At 45.1% G+C, this 16929-nt stretch overlaps 1 protein-coding gene across 1 annotated transcript; it reads right to left on the bottom strand.

The window, feature by feature from the left end:
• Positions 1-1139: 1139 nt before the first annotated feature.
• LOC128456153 (protocadherin-17-like) lies at positions 1140-12884 on the bottom strand. Its single transcript, XM_053440221.1, has 4 exons — positions 10416-12884; positions 9183-9241; positions 8857-9026; positions 1140-1717 (listed from the first exon to the last, which is right to left on the bottom strand). Exons 1-4 carry the CDS (start codon positions 12882-12884, stop codon positions 1140-1142), a joined length of 3276 nt encoding a protein of 1091 aa, XP_053296196.1.
• Between the last annotated feature and the right edge of the window lie 4045 nt (positions 12885-16929).

The following is a 16929-nucleotide window of genomic DNA, read 5'->3' as shown; positions in this document are numbered from 1 at the left end:
ATGCTTATTGCGCGGTGTCGGGCGTCGAGCAGAGGAAGTCATCTCGTCTTTGTCGTCGGGCGCTAATACACAGTGTTTTTATTTTGGAGTTCTTTTAATGAATAGCTGTTTAAAATGCCATTTCCCCCCCCCCCCCCCCCCGTAACTGGGATGCAGACGGCTGCTATACAGAACATGCGCTGCTATACAGTGCCCGGGCGCCATCGTAGAGCCGCTGTGATGTTTGTCATACACGTCCTCCGCACCTCGCAGACATATGCACTTCCCGCACATGAAACGCACACGTCGACTTCAGGAAGTTGTCACTCGTCAAAATAATTGCCTCCTGTGCACACGGTGTATAGAAATTTAATAAAATACACAACAAGTACAGAAGCCCACATTCACGTGTAAGCTCGGCTTATTTTCACACAAACTGCGGAGAGGACGACAGTCAAATTACAAATACATTCTTAAAAAAACTGTGGTTGATTTTTTTTCTCTTTTTTAGTTTTTTTTTTTTACAGGAACCTCCAATGGTTTTATGAAAAGGGACATTCCCTGTCGCACCACCATTAACAGTTCATAAGACACTTCACTTTTTGTATGTAACGTCACTGATATGTGTTTTTCCTGTGATATTCAGAGAGAGATGTTCCTTATACACTAAATGGAGACAGAGAGCTTCACTGTACAAAAGCAGACGGGACTCAATACCTTAACAGTAGCAATTTGTTCAATAGCCTCACAAAATTGGAGCTTGAAATGTGTAAAATACAGACATCGAAACTGACAGGTACGGAACACCATGAAAACACTTGAAGTCAGGTAAGCGCTGATTTCTCCCCCCCCCCCCCCCCCCCCAGCCCCGAACCTTCACAGCAGTCAAGGACACATATTTCCACTGGAACACAACAAGTCACGGACTCGAAAAGAAATGAAAGAACATACACGGCAGATGGTTTTTGGTTATACAATGCGTGTCTGGACACCTCTGTGGGTCGAAGAAGAAGAAGAAGAAGAAGAAGAAGAAGAAGGAGGAGAAGAAGAAGAAGGAGAAGAAGAAGAAAAAGAAGAGCATATCACCTCTCGGCCATTAACCTGGCGATATCATCAGCTCTCCTCGAGCAGGTGAGAGCGAGCGAGATCACCTGACCCCGTCAGTTGCCAGAGTCCCGCGGGTCGAGAGCGTAATCTGAGCCCCCACACTCCTGGCTGATGACGGAGCTGTGGATGAGGCTGCTGGACAGGGACTTGGGCCTGAGCTCGCGGGTCAGGTAGGACGGCTCCTCCAATTCCGTGTGCAGCGGGGAGCACTGGCCATCTGGAGGGCCGTAGGCACTGCTGTCTGAACCCCCCTCCCTCTCCTCTTTGGACCCTTGGTTGGCCAAGTCCAGGGGCGCGCTGCTCTTGCTGGGACTGCTGGACGCCGACGGACTCTCCTGTAGCGGCGGGCTTAGTGCACGCTGCGATTTTAAGTAAGGTTTGACATTGGCCACGAGGATTGTACTGTCCCGCTGCTCCTTCCCAAACGTGCTGAGGGTTTTTCTGCTGCTGCAACTGATGGTGCCATAAATCTCTGTCTCTACCATGGCATCCATTCCCACAGGGATGAAAAGGTTGGTGCGATTATCGGCGCTGTCTGCTTGGCTTCCTACCCGTAACTTTGGCATCCAGCATCTGTCAGAATGTCCCAGTGCGCGACATTCATCGGTGCAGTGGACTGATTTGTCTTGCTCTGCAAAAAAACAGTTAAACATTTGTTATTGGAGCCTGCTGTGGCACGGATAAACAACCTGGAGGAAAAACGTGGATGAAACTATGAAGGATGAGCCGCAACAATAAAACACTGCAGACGCGCTCCAGAGTTATTCTTGAGATCCGACTGTAGTATCTGTCTTCATGTAAGTTATGTAGTATGCATGAGAGGAATTTTTACAGAATAAAGTTAGAACGGGCAGCCTGTTGCAGCAGATACGCCGTTTTGAATAGCTCCAGTATATTTTCCACGGGAGAAATTACTCCCAACGAGACGATGATGTATGAACGAACATGAAATCATAAACAACCTTGTTACCAGGAAAAGTTCATTTTTGCAATTTTCTTCCCCGTTTGCTTCTCAATGTAGCCATGCGTGATTCAATCTATTCAGGAGCAGTATCTGTATGTGCTATTCTCAACATGTGTAGGTGTTTCCCTGGGAAAAAACAAACATCATCTGGTGCAGAGGAAGTGATGAAGTGATGAATGAATATACATTCGCAGGAGGAGAGGTTGGTGTGGATCTGAAAAAACAACTGTGAAGAAAATGCATGAGCAGTGATTCCCTGCGTTTCGGATCAGACAGTGGGGTGAGACGTGGTGTTGTCAGGAGGTTTGGTTGGGATAATGTCGGGGGCTCATTATTGTCATTCTTTTTGTAAATAATGTAAAGGTGTTAAGTTTGGAAGTTTAAAAAACTGGGTGAGAATCTGCAAAAAGGAAAATCGGGGGAAGAGAACACACTGGAGAGCTTGTATTTTGGAAAACACCAGCACCAGCAGCACAAACACTCATTAGTTTGACCTGCAGGAAATGTTTCTAATCACTCCGTTGAATAATCAGCAGCTAATGAGCAATTTCTGCCCATTTTTCAGGGATCAACATGTCTTTTCTTGCTGCAAAAAAATATAAAGAAGGAAAGAAAAACAAAATTAAAAATGATTTCGAGGCAGCTTGGTCCGAGCAGAAGAAAGCATGTCGCCTTTTTCTTCCTGACATGACACCGGTAATTGAGGTGGATCGCTGATTACACCATCACTCCGGCAGCTTCAGCTTGCATTAGCCGATGCTGCTCGCCAAGCCAGAACACCACGGGACTGCCACGACGTGCGCGTGTGACTGTGCGTTGGCGTCAGCGGTAAGAGGTGGAAGGCTCCTGTCTCTGTGCCCTCTGCTCTCGGGCCTTTCACATTTCAGAGCACATGCAATCCCAGCAGACGCACAGAAGGAGCCAGTTTCCATTGAGCTGCCAAGGAGAAGGTGTCGCTTCTCTGTAGCCACTACACGACGCCGTCAAAATTAAGTTTGACAATGATGCATCGTGGGTATTTTGCGTGCGGGGACATGAAGCAGAAACGTCAAACGTGTCTTTGTAAATTGGTGGAAAATTATCATTTTTCTTCATTTGTTATACATGAGAGCATAGCAGCCTTTTCATTCGTTAAAGTGTAAATCGAATGTTGCTGTTGTGCTGTCGACTGATGGAACTTTAATAAATGGGTTGTCTTGGCTCCGTCTGTCACCCGATGACATCCCTTGTGCTTGATATGAGGTGATACAAATTTTGAATAACGATCACGGACCTGAGCAGAATTTATTCGGGCTTCTCCTTCCTCCTGCCAGCCGCCTAGTAAAATATCCGTAAAAATATTGGTATAAGCCCACGTAGGCAGTAGGTAAAACTGAAAAGAAAGGATGGAAAGAGGATGCAAACGATGAAGTCAACTTGGAAAGACAAACGAATCTGAGAACCTCTGGTGATTGGAGCCGCCCCCGGTGTTGATGTGATGTGAAGATAAACGTGATTTTTTTCCCCCAGCCCTCCCACAGAGGTTGCGGACATTTCCCTCGTTCTGAACGTGTGCTACAACGACAATCTCCCGTTGTGTTCTTCATCTGTGAAAAGGCAAAGTGGCCCGTCCCCAATTTTCTGGACATTTTCCGCAATTCAATGTCTGACGGAAACATTAAAAGCAGCCTGTGATACACACACAGACAAACGCGTACAATAAACAACACTAACCACATCCGCAGCATCTCCCTTTTCATGTAGTTGTTTACGACACCTCATCTAATCACAAGATAACTTGATTATACACAGATAAGCTCCCCATCTATAAATAAGCCTCGTCTATCTTGCTCACATGCCATTCTATGAAATCAAAGACCTTGAGCGACTGGCTGTGAATGAGGCACTCGATCTCATTTTGAAAACCCGCTCTGATGAGGATGAGAACATCAGCCGGTGGAACAAGGGGGGGGGGGGGGGCTCCGCATGACGAGGCCCCTTCCTGGTAGAGGCGGGGAGATTCCTCCAGTTCAAAGGCGCCCAGCCCTCGTGCACACCAGCCTCGGTCAGTTTGCCGGAGGACACGCGAACCAGAGGAGGAGGTTCAAACGAGAAGAGGAAAAAACCATCTCTGTGCCACAACCCCCGAGAGATGAGGAACCTGGCACCCTGAGCCACACGTAGAATCCCAGCTCATTTACAAACCGCAGCACATCGCGGGTACTATCACGCTCAAGTCCATGAACACCTACGCAAACACACCCACACACCCACTTGTACCCATAGGACAAAATGGAGCTGTCAAAATGCCATGACTGGACAGAGATTAAACAAATTGAATTGAGCTGTTAATTATGCAATAGATCTGCTTGTGAGGATTAACACAATGTGTTTACGTTGAAGGAAAATTCACTCTTAACAAAAACAAAAGCAGTCACATATTACCTGTGGTACTTGTCCATATTATGTGTTTTTACATGCATGGGGAAGTACTGGAATAATGGCTACCATTTTGTATCATGTGATCAAACCTAATTGTAAGTGGAGCTGTCACATTGTGTCTGAATAGTGCGTTTTGTTCACACAACACATGATGTGTTTCTTGTTCCGCAGCTGTACCCAGCTGGAGGAGCACACTCTGCTTCTTGCTTTGCATAAACAATGTTCTCATGACAACAAATGTGGTTTGATTCCAAATAAAATTAAATTGGTTTTCAAACAGAAACAAAGACGATGCAAAATGTTTCCACGAAAACAAAAACAAAACCTTGAAGGAGTCTTTCTTAGTGTTCTGTTTAATGTCAAATAATGTATGTAATTATATATAATAAATCATACGTACAGAAGTGGAGTTTCCACTGCATCAGACAGATGGTACATTACATTCATCAGTTGTGAAGTCAGCGCTAACAACTCTCTAGGTCACTTTTTAAAGATCTGGGGAATACTAGGCTTTATTAATGTGTTTTCTTTAATGGTATGATCATCTGTGCATCTTAATAGAAATGGACCAGAGTCTTTTATTGTATCTCACCTGGATCTTTTGTGATCTCGTTTGTATTTATTGTTGTAACGTTATTTAAGCGCTACCCTCTTAGCAAAGTCTCTCTGGAAAGGGACATTTTAATCTCAATTAGAAATTTATCTGTTTGAATAAAGAGACATTAAATGATCAAAATCATTTACAATACGTTGGTTAAATGGCTTGGGACAGATTACAATTAGATTGGATTAGATCACAATTAGACACAATTATTATAATTTGATCTAGTACACTTTCATCAGGTGCTGAGGCGGTGGATAACAAACAGGGTATAACATGCAGACTATGACTTCAGTGTTAAAGTCTGATTTTAATAATTAATTGGCCCCACATCAGTAGTAAATTAGTGGCGCGCCAAACTGTTACTGTGTTTTTCTTTTTCCTCTCGGACTTAAGGTTACACTCACGGTTACATTCTTTGCATGGAGCATTTTAATGATATCTTTGTCGGGACCCAGCTCAAGAGAAAATGTGCATTTTAAGCTCAAAATGGATTCAACATCAAAAGGGAGAACGTAATGAAGGCTTTGAATTGACAGAAAAAGGAAACATAGGTTCCTGCTTATTATAAAGTGTGACACTTTGAAGCGTCATTACATTACATTACAGCCCGTCTTTCAGCCCCATGGAAAGAAAGTCTTTTTTGGCACAAATACTTGAGGCCAGAACAATAAGCACGCGCCAGGAGAAGCAGGGGGAGGCTGAATTCATTTCAGTGGTATAGCTGCTATCTACACTGCAGAGGATGCTACTGCAAATCAGATGCATGTGCTCAGAAACTACAGAGTGAGCTGTGTTTGCCATTTCGGTTCTTGTGTCTTGTGATACAACCAGAAGTAAACATGTCTGCATGTTTAAATATAATTCTGAATATAGACGGCCAAATTATCCGTTGTACGTTGTGAACCTTTCACAGACGGAGAAAAACCTTCATGTTACAGAATGCAGAAAATATGTGCATCCATTTGTGTTTTCATTTAAATATTATTTGTCATCTTTATGGTTAAACTGTAAAATATGAGGCTTCAATAAAATTTCTTGGTCACGAGGGTTTGATAACGACATCTTATGAGTCACGGACCATTCACCAACATAAATACAGGTGTTGTATTGGTTTGGGAAGGTTTTTACTAATATCCATTTCAGGCTCTATTTCGTAATGCTATGACACTTTAAGTCGCCGTTCTCCACTTAACTTTAATTAGCAGTATGTATATGCTCCATAAATTGTTAACAACACACTCTACTGTAGTTGTAACCAGTTAATGGCATCTGTGAGTAATTATGAAGTTTAGTTTTAGTCATCAATTATCTCTTCTCCTATCAAAACCATCATAGTTTAGTATGAATACAATACATTATCAGGTACAGATGTTTTATTGTATTGTCATTTATTATCTGTTTATATAGCCTCATGAGTACAAACAGAAACAGATAATAAATACAAATCAATATATCTGCATTAAACTATCATAGTTTTAGAAGCCATTAAATAAATGTTAATATATATATATATGAATATGGAAATTAAATCATTTATAGTTTTTTCTCTTTTTTATATATATATGGTCACATGTGGTGTGTAAACAAGCTTTTCACTACCACACATATTTTGGATTGAATAAATATTTTACTGAGCTTTATACCTTCTACATATTTGGTAGAGGATTTAGCGATTTCCAATTTATATATTATATATATATATGAAAAAAATGCTGAAGATAGGAAGAGAAAATAATTGTTTTCTATCGTTCATGCCATCACTGGACCAAAAAAGTGTTAAATATTAGCTCTGAAGGGACATATTTAAACAAGGGCTCTATATAGTCCGGTTTACATAGTCACATAACGGAATGATGACAAAGTGACAAAGTAGCTGTGATCTTATGGGTGAAGTGTGAGTGGAAGGATAACATGCTCAAAAACAAAGAAACTGCCTGCCCATTATAAATAGAATCAGAGAAAACCAAGCAACACACCGACTGTGCATCTGGTGTCTGTGAGAGTGAATAAATATTCAGAGTGCATGATAGTGGGAGCTGCACAGGTGCATATATTACCTGTATCAAAGCAGCCAGGAGACTAGAGGGAAGGGAAAGGTAAAGACATAAAAGCAATGCTACTTAACCCACAAGCTTTTGTGTTGCTGCTTTTGGAACTACAACTCTGCGGTGCCTCCATTTTGGATAATAGCTCTATCTTGTCAAAATCTTCAAAACAGTGGCTTTGTTGTTCCATAAATTTACCTGTGTGTGTGTGTGTGAGAGAGAGACAGAAGGTGTGTGTGGGTTAGAAGGTGACATTTTGTGTGTAATCAGGTCTAAGAAATTATGCATCCTCTTCCATCTTGCAGTCATCAGACAGTGACACCATTTAATGCTCAACTCACCCCGTAAGAGAGCAAAGCATTTAATCTAATCATTAGTTTTGCTTTTTAAACAGATTTCGCCCACAGAAGGGCGGCATCAGCGAAACCCATTAATATTAAAAGCAATACCTCACATTTCTCTTATCTTACCAATGCAGGTCTATAAATTGACTGACGTTCCTGTCAAGCAACCGTCAGCGGCGCACATGTAAATTATTTCAGTCTTGCATGTACAAAACATCTCTTCCAATATCTTTGCATGTGATTGGCCTTATAGCCTGGGCTGCATCAGATTCAGAAATGTGCTGCAAAAAAAATTGTGATTGAATTCACACCTCCCACAGAGTCAAGTTTGGTCTGCCATAATTCCTCATAACACACACACACACGCACAAGCACGCACACACCGACACGCACACAGACACATACACACACTAAAGTGAGATAGAAGGAGAGTGATTCACACATCCTCCTGGCATCCACAAGAGTGTCTCCATCTCTGCCCTCCTGAGCAAGCCATAAACAAACAGTTCATAGCAATGTAAATGGTGTGGAAAGTACTGCATAGGGACCATGATGACCGGAGCCCTCCTCCACCGTGGCTCACACGAGGAAATGATAAACATCACCACTTCATCCCGCCATCATCTTTTATCTCACCAGCGAGAGTTGCTCTCATATTTCCATTCCTTATCCGCACTGGCTAAATATATGAGTCCCCACCAGGTCAAACCGGTTGCAACAGATTGACAATCATCTCTGATTAAACTCCCGCCGCTTCGGATTGTTTCAAGTTCGCGACGAAAAAAACCCCGCATATCTATTTTCAGTTGTAAAAGTAAAGTCTCCTTTCAAGACGGTGTAACCAAGGCAAAACTGTTAATAACTGCGGAAATCTCTCCGAGCAAAAGGTGGAAGCACTCTGTCATGTTGCACCAGAAATACCTGTCATTTTGTGCTGTGAGTGTCTATCGTGCTTTCTTGTCTCCTTCGTGCTATTCAAGACATGTGTGCGGCAGGGCGCTGTTCAAATAATGCCATGATCAAAACAGATACAGACGGAGGTACACTTTATAGTTTGTTTGATGGCTAAATCAAACGCGAGATGTTGGAAACGTTCTCGCTTCAGCCAATGGACTCTTTCATCCCTTTAAACCGACTTCCACTCAGGTGCCTTCATGTCATCTCTGCAACACAGATCAGGCTGTCTGCAAATGTAAAGCAGTGCGAACCCACATTCCCCGGATTTAATAACAGTTAAATGTTTGTTTTTCTGAACCCAGACGCTGGTGGACCTGCACTTGAACACCGGCGAGCTGCGTGCATGTGTTCAGTGCACGCGGTACAAACAATGCCTTGTAACCAGAGTCAGTTACGGCATCTTCAAGATGTCAGGAAGAGAGTGTGTCTGCTCACCCTGCTCAAAAGGCTGGCCATTTACCGCTGTTGCTTTCATCTTGAGGGCCTCTCTGGCAGACGTGTCGCAGTGTGAGCCTTTATTAGTATCCTGGTCACTATCAGCCTGGTCACTATCACCATGGCCACTGTCTCGGAGGCTCGCTCGTTCTGCATCCTTAAATGTTGAGCTGCAGCAGAATGGAAGGAAGGAAGAAAAAGAAGAAGAAAAAAAACATAACTTACCATTACCTGCGCATGAGTGTTCCCTATTTGACAGCCCGAGTCAGCTGGCCTGATGCGACGCTAAATGCACAGGTCAGGAAGCCTTTGAATAGACCTCTTACCTTTGAACGAACGGTTGCCTGCTGCCAGCGTAATTGGACTCTGAGGTGAAATTTTCCGTCTGGAAATGAAAGAAAGAACATGAGATTTTGCATTGACTATGTTCAAATTTTCATGCAATTCTCAGCAACGCCCGGAGAAACATGACGTTCAGGGTAGGTAAAGAAAGTTTCTTATTCTTAGGATCTATTATTATGCCACGTGAAAGATGTCAATTAAGGCCAAAGAGCACCTGCTGGCGGTGACAGACGAAACACATCACACAACACACATCTCCATCGCGACCATATGTGCGTCTTTGGCAAGGCGACTGAGTAGAACATTAACCACTGTAATCAGCTTCCTTTTCCCCCTATCTTGAGAATAATGTGTTTGTGTTGATCACACCCACGTCCACTAGTGCCTGGTGACAGTGCCAGGCCTTGTCATCTGTGTTATCATCTCCAAATGAGACTGTCTGCGAGACTGCCCTAGATATTTACATGGTTTACAACAGATAATTCGGGTGTGTTCAACAGCACTACGAGGCCCGTGCTGTCAAATTAGCGCGTTAGCCGGCCTGTGTATTCAACCCTGCCATCACTACAAGGCAAGGCTGGGCCCTATTAATGGCCTTATTGTGCCAACTTTGGATGCGGCTGGGCGAATCTGGCCCATATTTGTGGGGAGGCGGGAAAAAATGCGATTGTGCGGTTATGCTGTGTGCATCTCGCTGCCTGGCGCACACTGGTTCAGTAATGTGATCGGACAAGCTGCTCAAACACCTGTCCAATCCCACATTTCAGGCAGGGTTTTGTTTTCACTCTATAGCGGCGGATCTGGCAGGGTCACAGCAGCCTTGTTCAAGACTCACACTGTTTGCACGTCTAGCTGAGAGGACTTTTCTGATTATGCAGACCACCTGTACCATTTTGCAAGCGAGGGCTCGCAACGGAGCGGCTTCTAAAATGATTCTGATTCCACGGAAAAGAAAAAGAAAAAGAAAAAAACTCTTTGGTGAGATGGCCTGGGCGCTGTGACACAGAGTTGCTATATAATGCTTCCTATACAGAGAATACCTCATACTGTCATGACAGGAAAATAAAGAAAAACGATAATAATAATGATATCTGCTCACAGTCAGTCCCTTTCTCAGTCAATTACCTTTCTCTTGTCAGATTTGTATGGTAAAGCAGCGGGTGCAGATAAGCGAGAATATAGGGCAGATAAAGAATACAGTGCAGCATCCTCCTTACCTGTATCACCGACATCCTATTCGCTGGAGTGTCTGTGCTAAGCCCGGCAAAGCTGGAGTGGCAACCGGCCCTGGGGACTGTCAGGCTGTTTGGGGTGGTTTTCAGGTACATGACCTCTGACCTGGGCAGCGTGAGTGGCAGGGGGCTCTGGTAGTCAAAACATATGGGTGAAGTGATGAGAGAGGGGCTGCTCACCACGTTCATCCGGCTCGCGGAATCTCTCTCCTCCATCTCACTCTGCACCAGCATGATGTCACTCTTGTTGATCCTTTTCTTTTTGCCCTTCCCCACTGGAGGATTGGAGTACTCAGCCATGCGGCAGTTATAATTCCCAGTCTCCTTATCTTGATGCTTGGACTTGACAGCGATGGCGGTCATGACTGCTAAGAGCATGACAGAGATAATGCAGAGGGTAACTATGAGGGGCAGGGATACATCCCAGTGCTGCTGTTCCCCGCTCGTGCTGGCACCCCCTCCTGGTGCCGCTTCTGTGTTCGCCTTAATGATCAGCTTAGCGACGGCAGATAAGGGGGGCTTGCCATGGTCAGTTACCTTCACCACCAGCTCAACCACTGGGGCGACTTCCTCCCACAGAGCATGGGCGGTTCTGACCTCTCCTCCCACTGGATCCATTTCAAACAGGTGGTCGTCGTTTCCCTCTGTGATCTCGTAGGTTAAATGGCCACTTTCTCCGTGGTCATGGTCCACCGCCTTCACAGTGGTAACAATGTAGCCAATACCTACATTTCTAGGCACTGGGATTTCCGATGTATCATTCTGCAGCAGGGGTAAAATAATAACCGGGAGATTGTCGTTGACATCAAGGATGTTGACCCTGACTATTGAAGTGCTCTCCATGTGGGGAGACCCTCCGTCTTTCGCCTGAACTTTGAACTCAAAGGATTTTGTCTGCTCATAATTGAAAGAGCGCGAGGCATATATGGCTCCATTGGTGGGATTGACAGACACATAGGTGTACACTGAGACGTCTCCTATGTGCGATGGCAGAATGGAGTACGACACAGTTCCATTTCGACCCACATCCGGGTCGTGGGCTAGAACAGAGCCCAGGTACTCCCCCGGGATGTTGTTCTCAGGCACCTGTAGCACATAAATAGTCTTTGTAAAGCGCGGTGGATTGTCGTTCTCATCCAAGATTTTCACAGTAAATGACTTGGTGTAGTTCATAGAGGGGATCCCATTATCTCGCGCCACAATTGTCACATTGTATTCATCTTTCATCTCCCTGTCCAGGGGTCTGTCTGTGAGGAGCGTATAAAAGTTATCGTTGTTCTCCTGCAGCCTGAAGGGGACGTTCCCCAGCACCCGGCACTGGAGCTGACCGTTTCGTCCAGAATCTTTATCCGTCACTCTGACCAGTGCTATGACGGATTCTGAGGGCGCCGCCTCGCTGATGGCGCCTTGTCGGACGGAAACAAAACTTATAACTGGTGAGTTGTCGTTTTTATCCAGCACTTTGACTGTGATTTTACAGTGACCGGGTATCGGGTTGGGCCCCAAATCTTTAGCCTGCACGTCGAACTCTATGATTGGATTCTCCTCATAGTCAATTTCTCCCTGGACCTTGATGACACCAGTATTGGGGTCAATGGAGAACAAATCTTGGATTCTCTCGGATGCGTATCCAGTGAAGGAATAGAGCACCTGCCCGTTGCTGCCCTCGTCTTGATCAGTGGCATTCAAATCTATGAGTACTTTTCCAGGCGGAGAATTCTCTGGAATCTCTATTATGTAGGAGGATTTTTCGAAAACTGGGCTATTGTCATTGGAATCCGTCACTCTGACGTTGATCTGCATGGAGCCTGATCTTGGATACTCCCCACCGTCAATCGCTGTGAGGAGGAGGGTGTGATGACTCTGATCCTCCCTATCCAGAGGTCTCTGAACCACCAGCTCTGGATATATAGTCCCATCGCCCCTCACTTTTAAATCCAAAGAGAAGGTATTGTAATCATCTCTGGTGACCTGGTAGGTCTTTATCCCATTTTCCCCGGAATCCGAGTCATGTGCAATAGTCAGGGGGAAGCGTGTGCCAGCAGCTGCGTTTTCCGAGATGTCAATGTTAACGTGATCTGAAGGAAAACTGGGCGAGTTGTCATTGATGTCCTGTATATCAATCTTGATCATGCATATCTCCTTGTCATTGGCAAACACCTCCATCGAGAGCTGGCACTTGGGGTTCCGTCGGCACAACGTCTCCCTGTCGATCCTTTGTTTGGTGAAGATAAGTCCACTCTCCGGGTCAACGTCCACCAGGTGCGGTGCAGAATTCTCCAGAACTCTGAAGTTGGACTTCTTCCCCCGCTCCATGGTCCCATACCCGGCGTCTTTTGCTATATTGCCTATAACAGTGCCGGGTCCCTGCTCCTCGGGGACGGAGTAATTGAGATTTTTCAATGTCAGGGCTTTAACCCACAGTAGAAAGAAAATGGGTACAGAGAGACGCATCCCTTCAACTGGATATGTGTGGCAGGCAGGAGAAGAAAAGAAAAAAAACCTCGTTGACTTTCAACCTGTTGATTACAGCAAGAATCCTACAGGACTAAACCCAAACCAGGCATGTGGTGCACACGGACCTCGCACTAATTGGGTGTTAAATCGATCCCCGAATCGTTATCTCCTCTCAATCGGTGCATTAACCTCTTCCAACATGCCACACCGGGCTACGATGAACTCTCCGTGTAAACAAAGATGACCGCCCGACGACACATGATGCATGAATTAAACATCGAATCCAACATAGTGTCGGAAGAACATGCTTTGTTGCTTCTTTCTTGTCTCGCTCCCCACCTCTTAATGAATAATCGATGACCATAAAGTATTAATATTCCCCACTGCTTTCCAAGGTTAAAGCGTTTGGATCGGCGCGCTGAAGGTTAGACCGTAGCCTCACAAAAAGCGCATTGCCCTCATGCGACATCTACACCTCGGCGTGAAAACCCCCGGACACACACATGGCCGTTTCAAAATGCAGCATTCTGCCCCGCCGCTCCGCCGCAGCCACGGTCGCGTTCACTTTCTCTCCTCCGGTGCGGCACACTGTTGCATATGGGCTCCGCTCGCCGTTGCACACGCAGCCTGCCCATGCCACAAAGTAGAAAGGGGGGCTGCTTCTTACTCCTCTCCAAACCTTTTGTGCTCCCGCGTCACTCAAGAGCATCCGTGGCACGGCGGCGACTTTCTGTGTCTTTTGACGTGCGCGCCCGACGATTGTCCTGCAACGATCAGTCCGACGGTGATAACGATAATCCCGTAATCCAGCGCTATTGGAACCGGTGCTCTTACATCCTTCATCCGGACAATGCTCCCGTGCACTGGCCCCCGCTTTGCAAGAAAAAAAAAGGGGGAGAAAAGGGAGAGATAATCAGAATGAATCGCTTCTTTTTTTTTTTCTTCTTCTTCTTCTTCTTCTTCTTCTTCCTCCTCCTCTGCGCTCAGTTCTCTCCGCGTCAACTGTTGAAACCTGCTCCCTCCACACTGAGACCCGAGCGGAATCCTCCCGACGCCTCCTTTATGACAGAGCCCGGCGCATCGCTTGGCGCATTTAACATAGTTTCCGGATGCTCTCCCGGCAAATGAGTGAGCGGTGACAGATCTTGCCCGGAGGGGGGGAGTTTTCTCCTCCGGGTCTGGGGCAAGATCGCGCGAAAGAAGGGCTGTTCTAGTGCTACGTGATTCATTTACTGATGTGCGCGCACGGAGTGGATCAGCAGCAGCATCACACAGAGAGAGAGAGAGAGAGAGAGAGAGAAGGGGGGAGATGGAGATGGAGAGGTGGAGGTGGTGGGGGGAGGGAGGGAGGAAACGTGCCGGAGGATGTTGCTCCTTATACATGTGGATGTGAAAGTAGGGGGATTACGAATAGATCGATGTTAGACTGGGGGAAAAGCAGGTGAGGACTTGTCAAGTGGTCAAGTGGATCATTTGGGGTGGAAGAGAGAAAGAAAAGAGGAAGCATTAAAGCTCTCAAACTGTTCTGGTGCATGCCCCCCCCTCAGTATCAATCCCTGGATATTCAGAACTAAAGAGTCCTATCAATAATGAAAAACAACACCACCTGTCTGCTGTGCTGCACCTCCTTGTAACTCCAGTTTTGAAAAATGTCCAGTCACAAAGCTGGGAGAGGAAATAAGAAAAAAAAATCAGAAAGAACAGACAGAAGACAGTCTTTGGGTGTTTTTTTTGGAGGGGGGGGGGGAATAATATCTGTAAAGGACGTAAGAGAATTGCTTATTCTCCTCAGAAAAAAAGAGAGAAGAAGAAGAAGAAGTGAGGCTTATTTCACAGCTCAAATATCACAGCTGTGGGTATAACCTGCCTTCTGTAGCTATCACACTTGCCTTCAATAGCCTATTCACATCAATCTCATATCTCACACTGGAAACGATGGACTGACATTTAGTTCACTCGCTATTTCAACAATATTTCTGGCATTTGCATTTTTATTCTCACTTGACCGCACCTCGCCGATGCGTCCGCAGGCTCCTCGGTGATGCAGGTGTATACCCTACGTGGGGGGGGTGATGCCGAGAGGAAGCCGTGTCAACATCAAGCCACGATCGGTGTGGCCCCGGTTCCGCATTTAATTCAATGTAGCTCTGGAATCTAAATCAACCTTGAGTCGTCCCCGAGTTCAATCCCATTGTCTGAAAACATGGCTGCTTTCCTCCTCTGGGGAGCATCAACTTTGCCTGGCCGGGGTGCAGCCTGCATAAATTGGCCATTTCTGCAGGTAAGAGATAAGGACAACAAAGGGAAACTAATTATCATTCAGTCTATGTTAAAACCTGAGGAAAGGACTGCTATTGACAATTGTGTCGGTATTGTCACACTCGTACCATTTAATATTTGAACCCCGTGTGAGATATCCATTATAAAGAGGCCACGTCTAAATGTGGGCTGCCTTGTTTTTCGCGGAAGGTAAAGACTTTGTCACGGATAACTTTCGCTAATGAGTCCAATGCACCTGCCCCGGAATGAACTGCAGTCACGGCTGCTTCATCTCGGTAAAAGCAGATGCATCAGTTGCTTCGTGACAAATTCATTTCTACCTGAAAGCACATTCTTCTGCTGGAGTGAAAAAAAAAAAAAAAAAAAAAATCCTACCTGTTGTAATTCCACAGATGCTGAAAAGACAAACAGTATCTCCATAGATGCTCGTTTAAGGGCGCCCACAATATGATCTCTCTCACGCGATTCACTTACCACTCTGCGCAAGCGTGATGAGAAGTGAGATTAAGTTGTTTGTCATTCTGTTTTCGCACCCGTTGCCGGTTGCACCACACCTCAGGCTGCACACTGGAATACTGATGGTGGTGAGTGGGAATAACGATCAACGTGAGCCACTGAGTTTTGCCGCAGAGTGAATGCATGAGACTCGAGAATGACAAAAAGAACGCGAACAGCTATGAAGGAGTTTGGGAACACAAGTCTCGGTAGTCACGGAGAGAGAAACTTAGCACGGTCGACTTACGTCATTTTATTCATAGAATCAGACAAAACTGTCAGAGTGAAGACAGATAATGAGACAGTTGGAGGAATATCAATCCCTCAACTACCACTTCTGCATTAATAAAACAATATTTACCATTTCTCACGGCGTACTATTATGATTCTTTTACCTCGTAATAATGAGCCATACTCCTGCATATTCCATGTGTCATGACTCCACAGCAGTGCACCCATCTCCAGTAAAGCAGTCCATTCACTCAGTTCTCTCTCTCTCACACACACACAAACACACACACACACACACACACACACAAACACACAGAGACACACACACACACACATTCAAAAGACCTATTACTACAGAGATGTGGTAGTTTTATGTGTCAAGGTTCTGAGAAATTTACAGCTGAAACTTCTGCACTTCAATGGAGGTGAAGGGAATTTCAATTTTGCTGTTCAGAGAACTGAAGAAAACACTTTTGAACGTCTCATCAGAAACAATTTCCAAGTTACCTTCCACAATTTCTTTGTGCAATTACGAGAACACGTTGTCCACACCTTTTTCTGGGATCATTTCCTCACCGGAAAGTGAGGAAATCCGGCCACGGCGGACTGAGGATTATCCAGAGCGACCAGGACTTTATCTTCAGGGAGAAAAAAATGAAAAAATAACCAAAAAAGTGCAGTTGTTGCCTGTAATAAAATGTTCCTTTGACCAGGTTTGGTGCACCCATTCTGTATTGGTGGTGGCAGAACAGAAGGATATCTTGAAAATGCAGCAGATCAGAGTGACACTACTGGCAAGTGGAGCAATGTTGATTTTGTGAAGTGACCGATAACGTGTCCAGTGAAATCTCACTCAAGCCGAGGTTTGTGGTGAAAATTGTGTTGTCATGAATTAAAGCATAAGTGTGGTGATACTTCATATTTGTCTTAATGTCTAGAAGCAACAAGGACATGATTTGAGGAACAGGTATTGTTTTGTGTTTTCAAAGCCTGATGTAGTTTATTTCTCTGAGCCCCGACGTTCGTCTGTTTCTAA

This window comes from Pleuronectes platessa, chromosome 14 (assembly GCF_947347685.1).
Source record: "Pleuronectes platessa chromosome 14, fPlePla1.1, whole genome shotgun sequence".
In the NCBI taxonomy this organism is placed as follows: Eukaryota; Metazoa; Chordata; class Actinopteri; order Pleuronectiformes; family Pleuronectidae; genus Pleuronectes; species Pleuronectes platessa.
Note: the sequence above shows the minus strand (reverse complement) of the source record. Positions and strands in the feature narration are given on the sequence as shown.

Excerpts from the sequence above, each read along its gene's own strand:
- LOC128456153 (XM_053440221.1), bottom strand. The coding sequence starts at position 12,884 with ATGCGTCTCTCTGTACCCATTTTCTTTCTACTGTGGGTTAAAGCCCTG. Across the intron at positions 9,242-10,415 it reads ATAGGATGTCGGTGATACAG|ACGGAAAATTTCACCTCAGA; the intron begins GTAAGGAGGATG and ends TTTCATTTCCAG. Across the intron at positions 9,027-9,182 it reads AGGCAACCGTTCGTTCAAAG|CTCAACATTTAAGGATGCAG; the intron begins GTAAGAGGTCTA and ends ATTCTGCTGCAG.